Source organism: Phoxinus phoxinus, assembly GCF_949152265.1.
Source record: "Phoxinus phoxinus genome assembly, chromosome: 13".
In the NCBI taxonomy this organism is placed as follows: domain Eukaryota; kingdom Metazoa; phylum Chordata; class Actinopteri; order Cypriniformes; family Leuciscidae; genus Phoxinus; species Phoxinus phoxinus.
The window spans coordinates 19,516,070-19,533,138 of NC_136888.1; the positions used below are offsets into that span (position 1 = coordinate 19,516,070).

At 39.1% G+C, this 17,069-nt stretch overlaps 1 protein-coding gene across 2 annotated transcripts; it reads right to left on the minus strand.

The window, feature by feature from the left end:
* Positions 1 to 700: 700 nt before the first annotated feature.
* ptena (phosphatase and tensin homolog A) lies at positions 701 to 15,763 on the minus strand. 2 transcript variants are annotated; one of them, XM_079632063.1, is made up of 10 exons: positions 14,435 to 15,763; positions 10,750 to 10,834; positions 10,578 to 10,622; positions 10,441 to 10,484; positions 8,510 to 8,748; positions 8,231 to 8,372; positions 7,500 to 7,568; positions 4,964 to 5,130; positions 4,271 to 4,594; positions 701 to 1,998 (listed from the first exon to the last, which is right to left on the minus strand). In XM_079632063.1, exons 1-10 carry the CDS (start codon positions 14,517 to 14,519, stop codon positions 1,813 to 1,815), a joined length of 1,386 nt encoding a protein of 461 aa, XP_079488189.1. In that variant the 5' UTR covers positions 14,520 to 15,763; the 3' UTR covers positions 701 to 1,812. The 2 variants fall into 2 exon arrangements, with proteins under 2 accessions (XP_079488189.1, XP_079488190.1); XM_079632064.1 differs by lacking the exon at positions 7,500 to 7,568 and having other exon boundaries at positions 14,435 to 15,431.
* Between the last annotated feature and the right edge of the window lie 1,306 nt (positions 15,764 to 17,069).

The following is a 17,069-nucleotide window of genomic DNA, read 5'->3' on the forward strand; positions in this document are numbered from 1 at the left end:
GGGAATGAGCATCCACCAAGGACAAACACTTTCAAAAATGTGAACCTAGAAAAACTCATAAAATTACAAAAACATGTGTTCAAAGAAAAAGAGAAAGAAAATACACTGTTCAAAAGTTTGGGATCTTATTTAGCAAGGATGCATTAAATTGACAGTAGACAGTTATATAGTTACAAAAAATATATATTTTTCAAATGAATGCTGTTTTTTAAAAACGTTCTATTCATCAAAGACTCCTTATAAAATGTATCACAGTTTCCACAAAAATATTAAGCAACAATTGTTTTTAACTGAAGATAATAAGAATACAATAAGAAAATGCTTCTTAAGCACCAGAGATTTCTAAAGGATCATATGACACTGAAGACTGGAGTAATGATGCTAAAAAAACAAAACAGCTTTGCATCACAGGAAGAAATTACATTTTAAATACAGTTTTACTGTATTTTTGATCAAATAAATGCAGCCTTGGCGAGCATAGGACTTTTCAAAAACAATAAAAGTCTTACAGACTCCAAACTTTTGAACTGTAGTGAACCATTTTGTAATAATTGAAAATTAAACTCATTTTAAATGCAAGTGAATGTAGGCATGACCACATTATAATGTACAGTATGAAGAAAATAGACATTAATTTTGTGATTTGCTGAAGGTTAAATTTAAGTGTTGTTAAATGATTAGCGTTTTTTTTTTTTTTTTTAAAGATCGAAGTGAGCATTAGAGGACGGCTAATGTAAAATATGGGAAATGAGCATGTACTAAAAATACTGATAAAAAAACATAGTACTTGTATATTGTGTTTCACTAAAAGTGCTTTAAAAACAATTACAGCTTAAGGTCTTAAAACCGATTTACCTTTGTGAATTGATCTCAGACGACCGTTTAAGAGAGTTCTGACACTTCTGTTTTAATAAAAACACATCATATAGCATTTATTAAACATGGACACTGACTCCAATGACATGCACACCAATTTATCCTTTAAATGTTGTGTTAACATTATTGCAAACACTGGTTCCCTGCGCTTTCATGTATTATATTTTTTTATTATCTTAGGATAAAAAAGAAAAAAAAATAAAGAAAAAAAACGACAATTACATGGGATGTCGTGTTTTTCTGCATAATTTATCGTTATACACAGTGGGGGTGGGGAGGGGAGTGGGACGGGTCGTGAGACTAGGAAAAAGGAATGCTGGCACGTCGTAGCCTTTGTACAACAGCCTGAAGGACTACGTACACCAGCACACACTGCGCAGGAAGGGGTCAAAGGTCTTAGCGCCTGCGGACAGCACGAGAAGCATTCACAGTAAGGAGGGGAAGAGCGAGGGAGAGGGGGAGAGGGTGATTGCAGCACTGGCCTGGGTGAAGACAGGGAGAAGGAGAGATGTCTGGTCTGCTCTACCTCTCCTCCTCTCCCCTCCCCTCTCCTCGCCTGATTGCCTAGATTTGTATTGTCTTTGACACAAAAAAGGGATTTTATATACACAGAATAGCTACAGGACCCTCCCTCCCACCTCAGGCAACGGTGTCGTCATCCACACACCAAACTCAATCAAAATGAAGTAAAACAATATATTGGTCAGGATATTTTCTTCGTTATGATCAATGGCGTCCGACACGACTGTCCTCGAGCTGTTGAGGGGTGGGGAGGAAGGGTCCTTTTTCTCTTCAGTTTATTTTCAAGTTTTCTCCTTTTTTTTTATTTCACTGGTGTTGGTTGGTTTTTCTTGTTTTTGTCCGGCATGTATTTGTGTGCGTGCGTGTGTGTGTGTGTGTGTGTGTGTGTGTGTGTGTGCAGTTGCTAAAAAGTGTTCAGACTTTTGTAATCTGTGCGTGCTGTTCCTCATCAAAAGGTTCGTTTTCCGGGTCGGAATCAGTGGTGTCTGAATACCGGTAGTGATCTGGTTCATTATCACTCACATCCGGAGTGACAGAAGTTGAAGTGCTCGCTTCTGAGTTTGAGGGCTCCTCCACTGTCTTGGTAAAGTACAACTTCACCTGAGAGAGAGAGAGAGAGAGAGAGAGAGAGAGAGACAAAAGACAGGGTACAATAAATAAGAGTCATCTGGAGTACACAAAAAGAAAATAAGTTGAATTATACATTTAGAAATTATTTTTTTTCTTATGTACACTACCATTCAAAAGTTTGTGTCAGTGAGAATTTTGGATGTTCTTGAAAGAATGCTCATATGCTCATCAAGGGTGCATTTATTGAAAATTCAAAAATACAGTAACATTAAAAATATTGTAAAGTATTTTTTACAATTTAAAAAATAACTTTTAATATATTTTAAAATTTATTTTATTCCAGTGATGGAATTTTCAGCATCATTACTCCAGTCTTCAGTGTCACATGATCCTTCAGAAATTATAATATGCTGATTTGCTGCTCAACAAACAGCTGAGCTCGAGTTGAGATGCTGATAAAATTAACTTGTTTTTAAAAGGACAAATTTTAATAATCTACTCTTATTAAATGTACCATTGTTATTCTATAGTATCTTACTGAACTGACAGTTTCAGTGATTTTAAAGGAGCACTCTTTACTTGCTTTCTATGCAATTCGAAGAAGTTTTGTTTCTGCCACAATATCATGTTGCAGTTAGCGTTACTACAATAAATCCATGGTGAATGTTGGTGATCTGTGGACTGAAAAGCCTTCTATAACTTGTTCGTTTATGGTACGTTTCTCCTGGTTTCCACGTCAGCGCTGTTTGATCTGATATCTGTGGTTTATTAGAGTAAATTCTGTGCTGAATTTAAATGCTTTCCACTAGATCTAGCTGCAATGTTGTTATTCTGCAGCGAATTCAACGCTGTGTAGTAACAGTGTCACGTGATCAAAGACTGGCCCACAAATACCTGTTCTGAGCTCATGCTGCGCAAATGTTGGTCCAAGCTGATAAGCGGTCCGCGATACGCATCTCAAATGAGTAGCGTGGTTTCGTTCCACTTTTGTTTTGTTTGCCACTTGATGTTTCTCATGTGCTAAAGAAATGGCAGCTTTTGTCAGTTAACAAACTAACAAAATTTTGTCTCACAGGCAGGAAAAAAAAAAAGTTGCACAATCTGGAGCCCTTTGTCTGTGTGATACAATTTTGAGTATTTGATAAAAAATAAATGCTCAACATAGCATGTAATTAAAATAGCATTAAATTAGCCTGGCAAGCCAGACCTACATCAAGCCGTTAGGTCTGGCAACTCACCATTGGGATAGCTCAATCCGAGGAGCAGGATAAACGATTGTCTTTCAAATTCCCTCTGCACGCAATAGGATAGCGCTAAAACCAACCAGAGCAACGAAGAAGGTGACAGTCAGAGCTGCAAAGATCCAGTCCGGCAAAACTCTGAACACTTCTTCCTTTTTTAAGAATGACTTAAGTGCCATTCTTTGCTCTTTTCTCAAAGAAAAACTCCAGTCGCGGCCAAAGCTGATTCAAAAGACCGCTGTTCGCCAGCAGCAGCCGCCATTCTTTGTTTTCAAGTGGCAGGGAACCGTCGCAACTCTGTCGTCATTATGTTAAGCCCGTCCCGCCTACTCTATACACGATGTGATTGGCCTGACCCAATTTAGGTTTTTCTAGCTCGAAAGTAAACAGAGTTGCTAGACTACTACCCTGGCTGCAAAATAAATTTTGCTGCCCCTAGGGTGCGTCTAGATTTCTAAGCTAGCATTAAATGTCTTAACTGTTACTTTTGATCAATTTAATGTGTCCTTGCTCAATAAAAATCGTACTGACCCCAAACTTTTGAATGGTAGGGTGTGGATGTATATAAATATACTTTGCAGTCATCCATGATTCACTTAACGAAATATAAGATAGTGAGATAAAGAGTAATATTTGGCCAGTCATGTAATCAACACCCTAAACCCAAGAAGATAAATAAAACATGACTGTAAGTTTACATTAAAGTTGCACTATAGGCATCTGGGGAGGTTACTAGTTTCATTGTACATCTACAGTGACAATAAAAATCTACAGTGACAATTGACTTATCTAAGTCAAACAAATTAATATTTTGAATTGTGATTTAAACATTTAAAACCCCACATTGCTACGGTCTCATATTGCCTCAATATTTAAGAAATTGTGTCTCCAGTCTCTAAATTAAGTCATATTTTGCTGCCAGTAGAAAGTTATTAACTTATATATTATATATATATAAGGACGGACAGACTCAGATTCATGTTTTTTGAGTTTTACAACTTGTAGCCACCAAGTATGTTTGAAATTATGCAAATGTCCAGCGTTGAATAGTGTTTCCTCACCTTGAAGTTGGGTGAGAAGTATCGGTTAGCTTTGTCCTTATTGGCCTTATCCAAGTCATTCTTCGTTAAGGTCAGAATCAAGTAGTCTTTATCTCCATCCGCTATACCCGCTCGCTCTCCTCCCCTTTCTGCTCCCTTTTCTCTTTCAAGTCCGCCCGCTGCTACTCCTCTCTCTTTCTCTCTCTCCCTCTCTGCCGGAGAGCTCTGGCTCTGAGAGGAGAGGCTGTCCACATCGTTGACCACCGACCCATTCTCCACTTTCTCTCCAGCTTCTTCGGGACCCGGGATGAAGAACGTGTTTATCCAGAAATGGAACATTTTATCCTGCGCACGCACACAAGCAAAGGTTTACATTTGGGCATTGGATGGCCATAAATAGCAAGTGTTTACAAACACAAATACACATTCCAACAAATGCACTTATAAACACATTTATAGAGCACAGAAACGCAAACAGGCAAAGGACAGTAATGCTCTGTTGGGAGGGAAAAAAAGAGAAATTGAAGAAGAAAACATTTAGAACACACATAGCTACTGAAGCAGAGACCAAAGACGTAAAACAATAGGAAAACCACAAAACAACAGAAGGCAACGTCTCTCGGCAGCCATGGCAACGAGGTCAAGATCCTGTAAAACGATGTACCAACGAGATTATGGTTTTGAAAGGTGGTCAAAGTTCACACAAGATCTCACCTTCTTCATCATCTTGCTCTGTTTGTGGAAGAATTCCACTTTGATGTCGCCACAAACCGGAAGAGGCTGAGGGAACTCAAAGATCATGTGCTTCTCTTCCCTCCGTGTGTGAGCTGGATTTGACGTATGGATCTTTACCTTCAACTGATACACGACGAACTGAGGGTCTGTTCGATAGAACAGAGAGATGGGGAGAGTGAAAAAGGGAGGGAGACAGGGAGAAAGAGGAGATCAAATGGTGGGAATAAAACGGTAAGCAAAAACATTGTATTGAGGAAAAGGGGGGGAAAGAAAGGTGTTAACTCCACCCCCAGCTCTGACATCATCAGTAAAGACATGTCAGTGATTAGGAACAGGGTTGATGCAAAGGGAGAAAATGTGTATCCAAGAATAACCAGCCGCCCAACCCCTGCATGCACCCAGCACAGTCAGCATGTTACAAAGGGAGGTTCTTCTTTTAATAAGTACACTAGGTGTGCGGTATGACAGTACGTTGTCAGCCCATAGAAGTTTTCCTATATACACACACTACCATTCAAAAGTTTACATATGTTTATTCAGCAAGAATTGATCAAGTGGCAGTAAAGACTTCTAGATCGTTACCATTTTTTTTTGGAACTTTATATTGATCAAAGATTCTAGAAAAAGAGTATCACATAGGACTGAGCACTGCAGTATATCAAGTTTGAATTTTATATTGATTTTTTTTTTTTTATAAACTATATGGAGGCAATATCGTTTATGTCGATATACAGTAGCTTGAGCGCACCTGAAAAATAGCGGAGGACACAGAGTGAGCTGCTGCGTAGAAAGGGCATAATCCAAATCGTCCTAAACATGATTACTGGTAAGATATAGGCTAGTTACCCCATATAGTTTAACACTGCCTGCCCCATCAGATGTTCTGACAGATACTTGCGCTGTTTAATGCGTTTGAGATGTGGTGTTTTCCTCAGTGCATAACTTTCATTTCACAAGTATTTTCTCTATCTGTAAATGTTAGAAAGTCATGCAAATATATCTATTTTGCTGTCAGGAGTGGACGAGCCTTATGTAAGCGAGTCTCCACTAAACTTCACAGACTTCAGCGGACGAGCACCGGAGCACAATAATTCTGACTGAAATATACATTTTGCTAAAATATTTGTTGTTTGATATTAAATGTGCCATGTAGAATTTTAAACCTACAAGTAAGTGTATTTTTATAACTGTGGCTATTGTAATGGGGTAATTAAATATATGCTAATTACTGAGTGAATGTGTGATCCTCTTACCAGTTTATGTTTAGTCAGTGCTTTTGTTTTAATTTATTTAAATTTTTAGTTTATTCAATTTAACTTCTGCTTTTAAAAGCATTATTTTTGTTTTTAGATTGTAATGTTGTTACAATGTTAGAATGTAATTTTTTGCACATAATATATAGTATAGCCTACACGTAGGGCCCTATATTTCTGGCAAATTAATGCGGAATCTAGTGTTAATACGGAATTTCGCGGATTTTTACATTTTTGGAATAAAATTCTGTTTTTGTGTGGGAGAAGAACGTATGTCTAGGGAAAATTTAGAGCGGGGGAAGCAAATCTGGGCGACACAACCCCTCTTGACATTTCTGATCGGGGGATCGCTTCAATCGATTTAACCTGATTTCTATGGACCATTCTGGCGGGCTCTAACGCGCCTGATTGGATCGTGCAGTTGCCGCAGCACAGCCAATGACCGCGCTAGACGCTCAGCTATGTGTCTAAGTGGGTCATACTTTTCAGGTCGGAAAATACAGAAATCCGTATTAATATGGATGAAATTATTCACATCGCTGAATAATGTTTCACAATATTAGTGTTTTAACTATTTCTGATTAAATAAATGCAGTCAAACAAATCAACATGAGACTTTTTTCAGTAGTGTGTATATATCCGTTGACAGAACTACTTAGTTATTTACATGCAAAAAGGATGTTTCTCAACTTATCAAGGGGTGCATATAAATTATAAATGCATATAAATAAGTCCAGAAGTTACAGTTTATAATATATCTAACTAGAAGTAATGTATAACACTGTGAAAATCATAATATTATTAAAAGTCATAATAATATTAAATATATTAATACATTTAAAACGTTTTAGTACTATAATACATTTGATTCTTTTAAAGCATTTAATTCACCAGTAGTAGCTACTTAACAGTTTACTGCTAAATAAAATTACTCGTACCATGATATGAAATTTAGGTCATACCACCCACCTAATGCACAACAAATGTATTTTGTTACCTAATTTGATTCATTTATAATTATATCATTATAGTTAAATTGCTATTGCTTTTTGTTCTTGATGAAAAAAATACATCTCTAAGGGTTTTTAGAGAAGATGAAATATTTAGGACTTCTCACTACTTCATGTTTCTAGGCTCCTGCCTGGAAGAAACTAGAGCAACAAAAGCTGTACTGAACTGTACTGAATGCTGCACAGGGCAGGGCCTGTCTGACATTTAAAGATGCTTCTCTTAACAGTAGTAGTAAAGTAATGCCATTTTACCCCAGTGCCAGCTGCCTTTCTTGAAGCCCTGGGGATTCACCTCACTCCTGTTTTTAACAGTATTGTCCCCTTAGAGAGAGAGAAGGAAGTTAAACAACACCACCATCAGCCTGACCAAGAGCTCGACTACACCGCACTGGCCTTGGCATGACAGCAACCTCTACACACACACACACACACACACACACGGAACTCTGGAATCTACCTCTGAATCATGGGAGTTCTGAGACTCTGCACTTTTAGTTTCAATTTCAAAACATGAAGAACTTCCCAAAAATGGCAGTGATGTAGGGTGCAGTTCGGGTTGGCTGTGGCGCACAAGTCCACGAACGTGAACAAAACATGGACTAGCACACTATGTACGAATGGGGGGGAGGGGAGGACAGAGGGCACAATGTGTGATGTCATTATATGTGAGACTGTGGTGGGCGGCAGGAGCCGATATGTCGAAACAGAGTTCTCAGTGGAAATTTTTTAAAGAAAAGAAAACAGGAACAGAGAAAGAAAATGTACCCATGAGTGTTAGAGTGTTAAAGACAGAACCAAAAGATGTGGTACAGGGTTAAAATGACAAACACAACAGTAGCTCCTTGTGAGTGTGACCACAACCCCACATGACAGCATAACCATGTCAGTTACATCGAACACTTTCAAAACATCTCAGAAAATGAAAAAAGCTTCATTGCAAGATTTTTCGTGTTCAAGAAAGGTTAAAGGGGAGTAACACTTACTGCAAGTGCCACCACTGAACATGGGTAGAGTCTGGAAAACCATTTTATGGAAGAGGAGAGCAACGGGTTTATAGTCCAGCTTGTTCTTCAGCAGGTAGCTGTAGTAATACACATACCTGCGCTGACTGGGAATGGTCACCCCCTGAAAAAGAAAAAGATGAAAAGGCTCAGAGACATTTAGAATTTAACAACAGTTAAAACTCGGAAATGCAATCTAGCTGTGAGAACTCATCGCCGATGCAACAGCAGCTCCAGATTGAAAATAGAATGCAGAAGTACCTTTTTATCCCTGGTCCTGACTTCCCCATAAAAGTCCAGTGCCTCTTGTGCCTCTGAGAACTTTCTGCGATGCAACAGGTAGGCGCATATCATGACCCCTGTGCGACCTTTGCCTGCCTTGCAGTGGATGGCCGCCACGTGATTCTCGTCCTCGGACAGCCACTGGTCGAGATCCTCGCAGAAGGGCTTGATTAACTCCAACTGTGGCGGGTTGTGGTCCTCGAAGGGATATTGTGCCACTGAAGACAAAAAGATTTAAGGTTTTAGAATCACCTTTATAGTCCTTGAAAGTTACTTTTGTAACATTCATTGAAACAAAAGTGCTTCAGCCAGGATAAAGAATATGAAAAGTGCTCGGAGTTGCTGCAGAAACCAGAAAAAAAAGAGTGAGCAACAACAAAAACACTTGTTGCTGGGGCAGGGACATTATTGAGTGTTAATGACACCCTGAATTCATTCCGATTGATGAATCTGAATGTAGTGTTTACATAAATGTGATCGGGTTGATGTGCATGTTTATATGTCACAAGTTAGATTTTTTTGACATGCACACACTGCACAAATATACAGAGTTTCTCGCTCTTCGCGCATTATAACCATTCTCCTACATTGGTGTTTTAAACAGCAGACTTAATATTTATCAATTTCTGGTCATAATTCGGAGACAATGAACATATAAACCACTGTGCCGTGCTGCTTATATTTATCACGCAGTAAAAATGCCCCTCCAAGCGCCTGTGGATAAGAATCCGAAAGAACAAGGACTGGTGGGACGTTGTCCTGCTCCACTTCACACACGCTGAGTGAAAGGAAAATTTTAGAATGATGGGACACTCATTTGTATGACACTTTTTTCAACAGGAAGAATAGTTTGTTCCGCACGTCATACATCACATTACGCCATTTAGACGTCATTGCACATGCGCAGTCCTTTCAGTTTCAGTTATTAATCCGATCTAGTGTTTGCATGTCCTCTCGATCGGATTGGAAAAGGAATAAACTACCCCTTTCAATCCAATCAAAATTTAATGGATCGAGCTCAATCGGATCGATTAAGGTGTTTACATGAAGGCTTTTCAGTCCGATTGAACCATCAATCTGATTATTAACGAATTACTAGGGTGCATGTAAATGTAGCCAGTGACAAATGCTGTAATGTTGACATATCGGAAATGTGTTTTGAAAAATGACAAATCACTGTTATTGAAAAAAAAAAGTATTGCGATACATATTGATATTGAATTATTGTCCAGCCCTATATCGGTTTATAAAAATGAGGATCGCTAAAATAAACAAATCGATATTTTTCAAAATAGACATAAAGTAGCTTTTTGTGTTTTAAATAAACAGCAGGATAGCTTACAAAGTTCAATACATTACAAAAAACAATATTTTTTAAATATTTCAGGTTAAAAAAAGACTATCAAGTGTTGGCTTGCTTGTCACAGGTCACTGCATGTGAGCAGCACAGCCCGCAAAACTATCATAACTAGCAGCCAAAGCTGCCTAATGACTTCCCATTAATAACAAACCATCTCAACTGCAGTGGACACTAAAATCACTTCATATAATATGTGATGACTGCTGTTTTACTGTGGATTTAAGAACAAAGCAATTGTTTAAACGTTAGCATGTGCCACCCCTAATGTTTTTCTGAAATTCTGTATTATAATTGGAATCTAAAAAAATCTGTGCACATCAAATATGACTGCAGTTTCCACAACTATGACTCCTTCAGACTGCAAATCTGAGCAAAAGTTGTGTAGTGGATTCTAGCCTTAAAATCAAAAACTCGATCACTTGACGTCGGCTGATAGGAAAGAGTGCATATGTCTTTCATTTAGGTGTAGAAAAAGAGGTATTGTGGGAAAATTTCACAAAAAAAAACAAAAAAACTTTACATTGTATTATAGAAAAATGGATGTACTCACCCCTACAGTTGAATTTGGATGCATCGTAGTGTCGTTCAGCACATCTGGTAAGAAAAGCATAAGAGCAGCTCTGAGAATCCAATTTTCTTACAATAAACACTTATCTGTAACTTATTCAAATATAACTAAATACTTACAGGTTATAGATTTTATAATGGTTCTTATGTTTCGAATCAAGAAATCTGGAAGGAAAAACAACACCATATAAGAGACTGAAATGTCAATGTCTCCCCCCAATGTCAAATGTAAAATAATTGATTTGTGAAATAAGACGAGAGAGATAAAGCTTTTTAGGTAACTCCAACTTACCGGACCACGTCATCTATGTTGTTCCTATAGACTCCCTCTAACCTTTCGGCAGGAAAGCCCATGGCAATAATGTTTGGATAAATATCTGATATGCTTGTTAAGAAAAATGAGGAAATATGCGGACTGCACACCACTTCACAAGTCTAAAGTTCACAAAGAATAATTCATCCACAAGTGACCACAAGCAAAACAACATGAACATTCAAAATGTCAGTCAATACATATATGCAGCAATATAAACAAGCAACAATGTGGCTTATTTGTACAGAGATTCCCCAGAGTGTGTCACTCCGTGTCTGGTAAAATTGCTGTAATCATGCAGTCGGTCAATTGTTCCCATGGCCAACCCTGTACCTTACCAAACTTAAGGAGAAAACAAAGGCAAAACCTGTGATACAAAAGCTCAGCTGTCTGTAAAATGTAAATGTCACACTCTCACCATCATCATTAGCAGTTGACCTTTTAGCAAAGCGACAGACCGTAGGCACAGGAGTGTCTGCACTTTCCACCTACGCAAAGCAGGTCAAACAGTTTCACAATCCTGACCTACACAAACCAGGTCAAAGGTCACCAAGGCTCAAATGCAACTTCGATACTTAATCATGCAGCTATTTTTTGACACGGAAAGACAATGCAGTCTCCTTACAAAGCTTAGTTCATGTCCATTCTTTCGCTTCTCACACTTCCCTTGCTCACAGTGCATCTGCAGGCATCTCTAACTGTATGCTCTCGCTCCCATGATGTGTGCAGACTCTGGGGGAGGTTCACACCTCAACCACAACACGGTGGAGAGAGAGGGAAAGAAGTCTCTGTTCTGCTCGTTTCCTGTCGTACACTGTCAGAATAAAAAGCCAGAAGCTTTATAATTGGATGAGTCATGCTTATTTTTAGCCCAATTCCTTTAAAATGGTCGGCGACTCATTTATGATAACTTATGTTAAATAAATCTAAAGCACTAAAATAGCTGGTGTTCAGAACCCATACAGACTGGACCAACCACAATAGACTGGAAAAAATAAATAGAAAGGCGGATGAATTTGCACTGTATTGTACGTGGAAGGGGAAAATGTCATGTTTTTAAGGTAATCGGACTTCAGAATAAGGCAGGTAGTGAGCAAAGCATTTTCAAGGACTCTCAAAGCAAAGTTGTGACCCAATTTGAGCCCCTCTGAGTGAAAAAACAAAACAAAACAAAAATCAAACTTCTTGCAAACCGGATTCTGTGTAAATGGTAACTACAGCAGATGCCCATGTTTCACATGCCTTGACAGCACTTCTGAAAAATGTCACTGAGCAAAATGATCAGGGCTCACAGGATGTAATGATTAGCCGATTATTATTTTACTGTTATGGACGATAACGGATCAATAGCTGATACTAAAAATGTATTTCATTTATACCATCAATCATTTAAAATGCAAAACAAACAAACATCCAATATCAACCAACGCAATACACACACACATGAAATCTACACAATCTTCATTAATCAGGTCAGGGTCATTAGTCAGGGGCATGCATTTTGGCAATTGCACTTTTATGACAAATGCACATCTTATGAAAAGAAAAGATGGAACATCAATGTGGATGAAACCTCTATCAAGCCAGGCATGTTCCTCATGTGTAAGTATTACCACAGGCAGAAGAACAAGGCATCTGCATTGCATCCCTCTCCCTCATCAGCTGCTAAGCAATATCTCAATGTCAGCCAAGTACACAAGGCACACTGCTAGAGCTAGTGGTTTTGACATGTAAACCATTTCCACCCAGAATGCTAAAACACCCTCCACCCCTTCTGAACAAAGTAGCGTGCAATAACTGGCATGACACTTCAACCACACACACATAGACTTTAAAAAAAAATCTCAGAAATCAAGCACAAACAAATGAAGTGAGGCTGTGTTTTTCAAAACACAAATGTTTAAAACAGCAACAGAGAATACACTCATTTAATGTCTCTGATGAGCAGACTAAAGCGTTAAACTCTGCAGCTCAGACAGCTTGTATGACATTTGACCTTTCCCAGCATGCTCAGTACTCCAGTGGTGTAGCTTTCCAGAATCAGAGGTGAGATTTACTGCAGCAATGAAGAGGAAATGCTGGACAACCAAGAACATCACTGAGTTTAATAATGACAAGCTGGAGTTCTTGATTATTTAAAAAACAGATTCAACCTCCTTTATGGATCTGATAGATAGGCTACTCTTTATACTTAACATCTAGTTCCATTCCAAAACGACAGCAGGCCATTTACTGTCAAACACCTGACCTGCCAGTCTGCCACACTTCCTCAAATCTACTAGGCTCAGCGGCTGTAAACTCCAACCGCTTGCTGGTGCAAAAACTGCACAAGAACAATCACATCTGCTTTTCTCTGCAGATCGTGAAAGTCAGGGAGAACTCACACTTTACCTTAATTCTCCTGCACCAACAGGGGCCAAAGTTAAAACAAAAGGCCGCCTGATATCAGCCAGATGAAAATGAGGAAGAGGTCTCTAAATGCTAAAAGCAAATGGAGATCTATCATAATTCCTTTAACAGTCATGAGTTCACAACCAAAAGGGAATTTCCACCTTCTGTTTTTATTTATTGGAAAATAAAATATTACTTCCATTTTGTTGTGGATTATATATTATAGACCAAGCTGATGAATCAGCAGGTATCTGGAAATTCAGTGACTTGTGTTTTATCAGTTCCTAATTTAACTGACAGCTTTGTCAATTGATAATACATTTGTTTGCAAAGTTAATGAATTTTATGTAAAGTTAGTACATTGAATAAACATCTCATTGATATACATCCACCATTGGCTAATGTGCTTTCTAGACATGGGTCAAGAAATATAATGCCACTATTATAGATACAATAAACAAAATGTTTCAGACATCAGAATCATGACTGTCGTTTATCATTGGCCAGGGCATTTGAACTGGATGACGAAGCATTACATGCTGACCTTAACATATGATCAAGTAATTACCTCTTTGACAGGCTAAAGATGATTGACACTTTCTTGTAAAATGGACCAAGTCGGACCTTCCACGGAGTCACAGGGTGTCCCAGGAAACCAAACTTCTCTCCACAAGAGTTTCGAAATCAATTGATTCAAAGATAGCTAAAAATAGCAAGGTTAGAACACACTCCACACTGCATTATGCTCACTGAATAGACCTCTCATGTCTTTACATGATCAATAGTACTGTCATTAGCCAGTAGAAGAAATCACAGATTTGTCAATACACACTGATTTGTGCAATCTCGTCAGCAAACTGTTGTCATTGTTGTGCCAAGCACATATAACGTTAGATGTCAAACTGCAAAACACACTGCTATAAAACGAAATAATAGAGAATCCTATAATGTATGTAATATTGGCGGTCTGGAAAGAGACTGTGCCATTACAGCCATGTAGCTGTCAAACCTGAGATCTGACTGTGGGTATCCTACAGGAGAGGTTAAAACAATATTTCATGGTTAAAACAGCAAGAGCGTTATGACCAAGCATTTTTAAAAGGACTTGCCTAAGATATAAAAAGACGTTAAAAAAGGAAGCCATATTGAGAAAGCATACCCATCATTCTCACTAAAACTGGACGTTTACAAGACGACATAAACACACACAACACAAAACGTAAAGAACAATAATACAAAAAGTAGTTTAGACAGTAAATGTGAGTAAGGATACATGTTAGATCCAAATCGAACCCATCCTCCTGGTACCTCCTCTTATTCCGACTGACTATTAATTTAATTTTAGCAGTCATTGCCATGACAGCAGTTCAAAACACTTCAGTTTTATTCCGTTTTATTGTTAGAAAGGGGGTTATGTTTGTTTGGGATGGTTCTGTGCCTCTCTCACCCTTGAGTGTGTATATGTGCGCGCAGGCTGTCTCGGTGGGTCTCGCGCAGGCTGTCTTCGGTGGGTCTCGCGCAGGCTGTCTCGGTGGGTCTCGCGCAGGCTGTCTCGGTGGGTCTCGCGCAGGCTGTCTCGGTGGGTCTCGCGCAGGCTGTCTCGGTGGGTCTCGCGCAGGCTGTCTCGGTGGGTCTCGCGCAGGCTGTCTCGGTGGGTCTCGCGCAGGCTGTCTCGGTGGGTCTCGCGCAGGCTGTCTCGGTGGGTCTCGCGCAGCGGGCCGGATTAGAGCTTCTCGCAGGCGGGCCTCTATCCGATCCGGCGCAGCAGGCCCGACTCTCCCGGTCCCGATCGCTCAGTCCTCCGAGCTGCTGAAAAGGTCCTCCGATCCCGCGGCCCGGTCAAGCCGGAACGCATCCGATATAATAACAACAACAATAAATCAGAAGTCTGTGTGTCCGGCGCTCGCGCCGTGATCAGGTCCAGAGAGAGGAGCGAATCCTCTCCATCTCCGCGCGAAGAAGAAAACACACAGGCGAGCCTTTCCCGACTAGCATCGCCCGCTAGCCACCACAGCTAAACCCCCCCTCCCCAAAACCCTCCTAACGAATGATCATCGTCGTCGCTGGATGGCCAAGTTGGTTCCGTGAAAAATTACCACTGACAGTCTCCACCTGAAGTGTGTGTTAGATATGCGACGGTAGCCGTTGGAGAAGCGTGAATATGTGCGGTTTATCGGTGGGACTCATCTCTCCTCAGGGCGCTCCGCAGCTCCGCTCTCAAACTGCCATCATGGCTTCCCACGGAGGAAAAAAGAACGTAGATCCGGCACGTTTACCCAGAGAGAAAAAAACATATCTTACCGCCACGAGCAGAAATAGTGCGCGGACGCGTGCCGTTTAGTGTTTTAAAAAGGCGACCCGAACTGTCATTTTAAAAAATATCATCCAAGAAAAAAATTAAACATGTACAACACGTTGTGTGGAAGGGAAATTAGATGATTTCTAAAACGCGATGGTGAAAAAGCGACATTCATGTTGAAGGGCGGAAAGATATGAATGTGAGGATGTACGCAGTGCTTCTCCCTGTCAGAGCGGTCACGTGCCGTGCGCGCACGGTGTCGGTACATTGTTTCGTTCCTTGCAGAGCGCTGGTCTCACCCCCACATACATGCAATAGAGTGAGTAACCTATATTTTCGTGGATGATTTTTCTCCAGGGGCCCCATGATATAGTGGTATATAAAAATATATTTTCTTGCATTCTCGTTGCATTTAACTTCATAACTATGCATTAGCATGGTTATCAGCCTTTTTGGCTGTTTAAAAATGTTTTATTAACCATTTCTACTCGGTAAATTATTTTAGCGTTTGGTATAACTATGTAACGTACAAAATGTATATTGATTATTGTCCATGGCGTTTTATGATTTTATTATTTATATGACTTTTCAGCATTTTACAGCATTTTAGTGATCTTGAGGCCCCTTGGAAATTTGCTGAGGACCCCTGGCAGAACCACTGAACTAATGATCTGTTAAAAGTAATTATTGCTTAATAATTGCTGCTAGAATTGTTAAGCAACATATAATGCAGTGATGTTAATAGTCCTGAGTTATTAAAAACTGTTATTGAGAAGATCTAGCATTTTATTTGGTGGGTCCCTGACTGTGCTGACAGAGTCTAGGTGGGGTTTCCTGCATCTATAAGACCCCTGGATTAGTGCATTAGAGTTAGTAGCCCTACTTACAAAAAATAAAACCTACCCCATGAAACATCTTCAGCAGCATTTTCAGAAATACAATGAACTTATCAACTTTTTGATACTTTGCTAATTATATTTAAGAAGATTAAACCTTTGTTGTTTTAGGTTTGTGTTTACCAATATTACATTTATAGTGAATGTATGCATATTTACAGTAAAAAAATAAAATAAAAAATAACCTGAGGGAGGTAAAACACTAAGTTTCCTATCTAACTATTTGTTTTTGATGGATATTTTTTAGGCACAGGGTCAGGCCGTAAATGCTGGTTAAAACATTGACAGTAATAACTGACATTGCGCCACCTAGACCATAAACAAAAGAACTGTAGTATTCCTTGATTTTTAATTAGTAGGCCTAATGACACTTATTCACTCATCTTCCTACTTTCACATTTATTATGAAAAAAGCTTTGCAGCATCTGAGAACCTTGAAGAAAAAGGGAATAAAATAGGTAATTTGAATAATCAATAAAGACCTTGTAGAATTATAGTGCACTCACTGCACTGCACACCTAAATATATTGACAACATTCACCTATAAAATGAACATTCACATTTACAGAAGCTGAATTCAGAATAGTAAACTAGTAGCCTAGGCTATTTAAAGCAGGGTTATCATTATTGTTAACTAAAACTATATTAAAACATTTTCATATTAACTGCATCTGATATAGCATTCATTCTTCAGGTCGATGTCCATCCCAAAA

Coding starts and splice junctions, on each gene's coding strand:
- ptena (XM_079632063.1), bottom strand. CDS start 14,519: ATGGCAATGACTGCTAAAATTAAATTAATAGTCAGTCGGAATAAGAGG. Junction 10,485..10,577: donor CATTATAAAATCTATAACCT/GTAAGTATTTAG, acceptor TTTTCTTACCAG/ATGTGCTGAACGACACTACG. Junction 7,569..8,230: donor GTTCAGTGGTGGCACTTGCA/GTAAGTGTTACT, acceptor TCTCTCTCTAAG/GGGACAATACTGTTAAAAAC.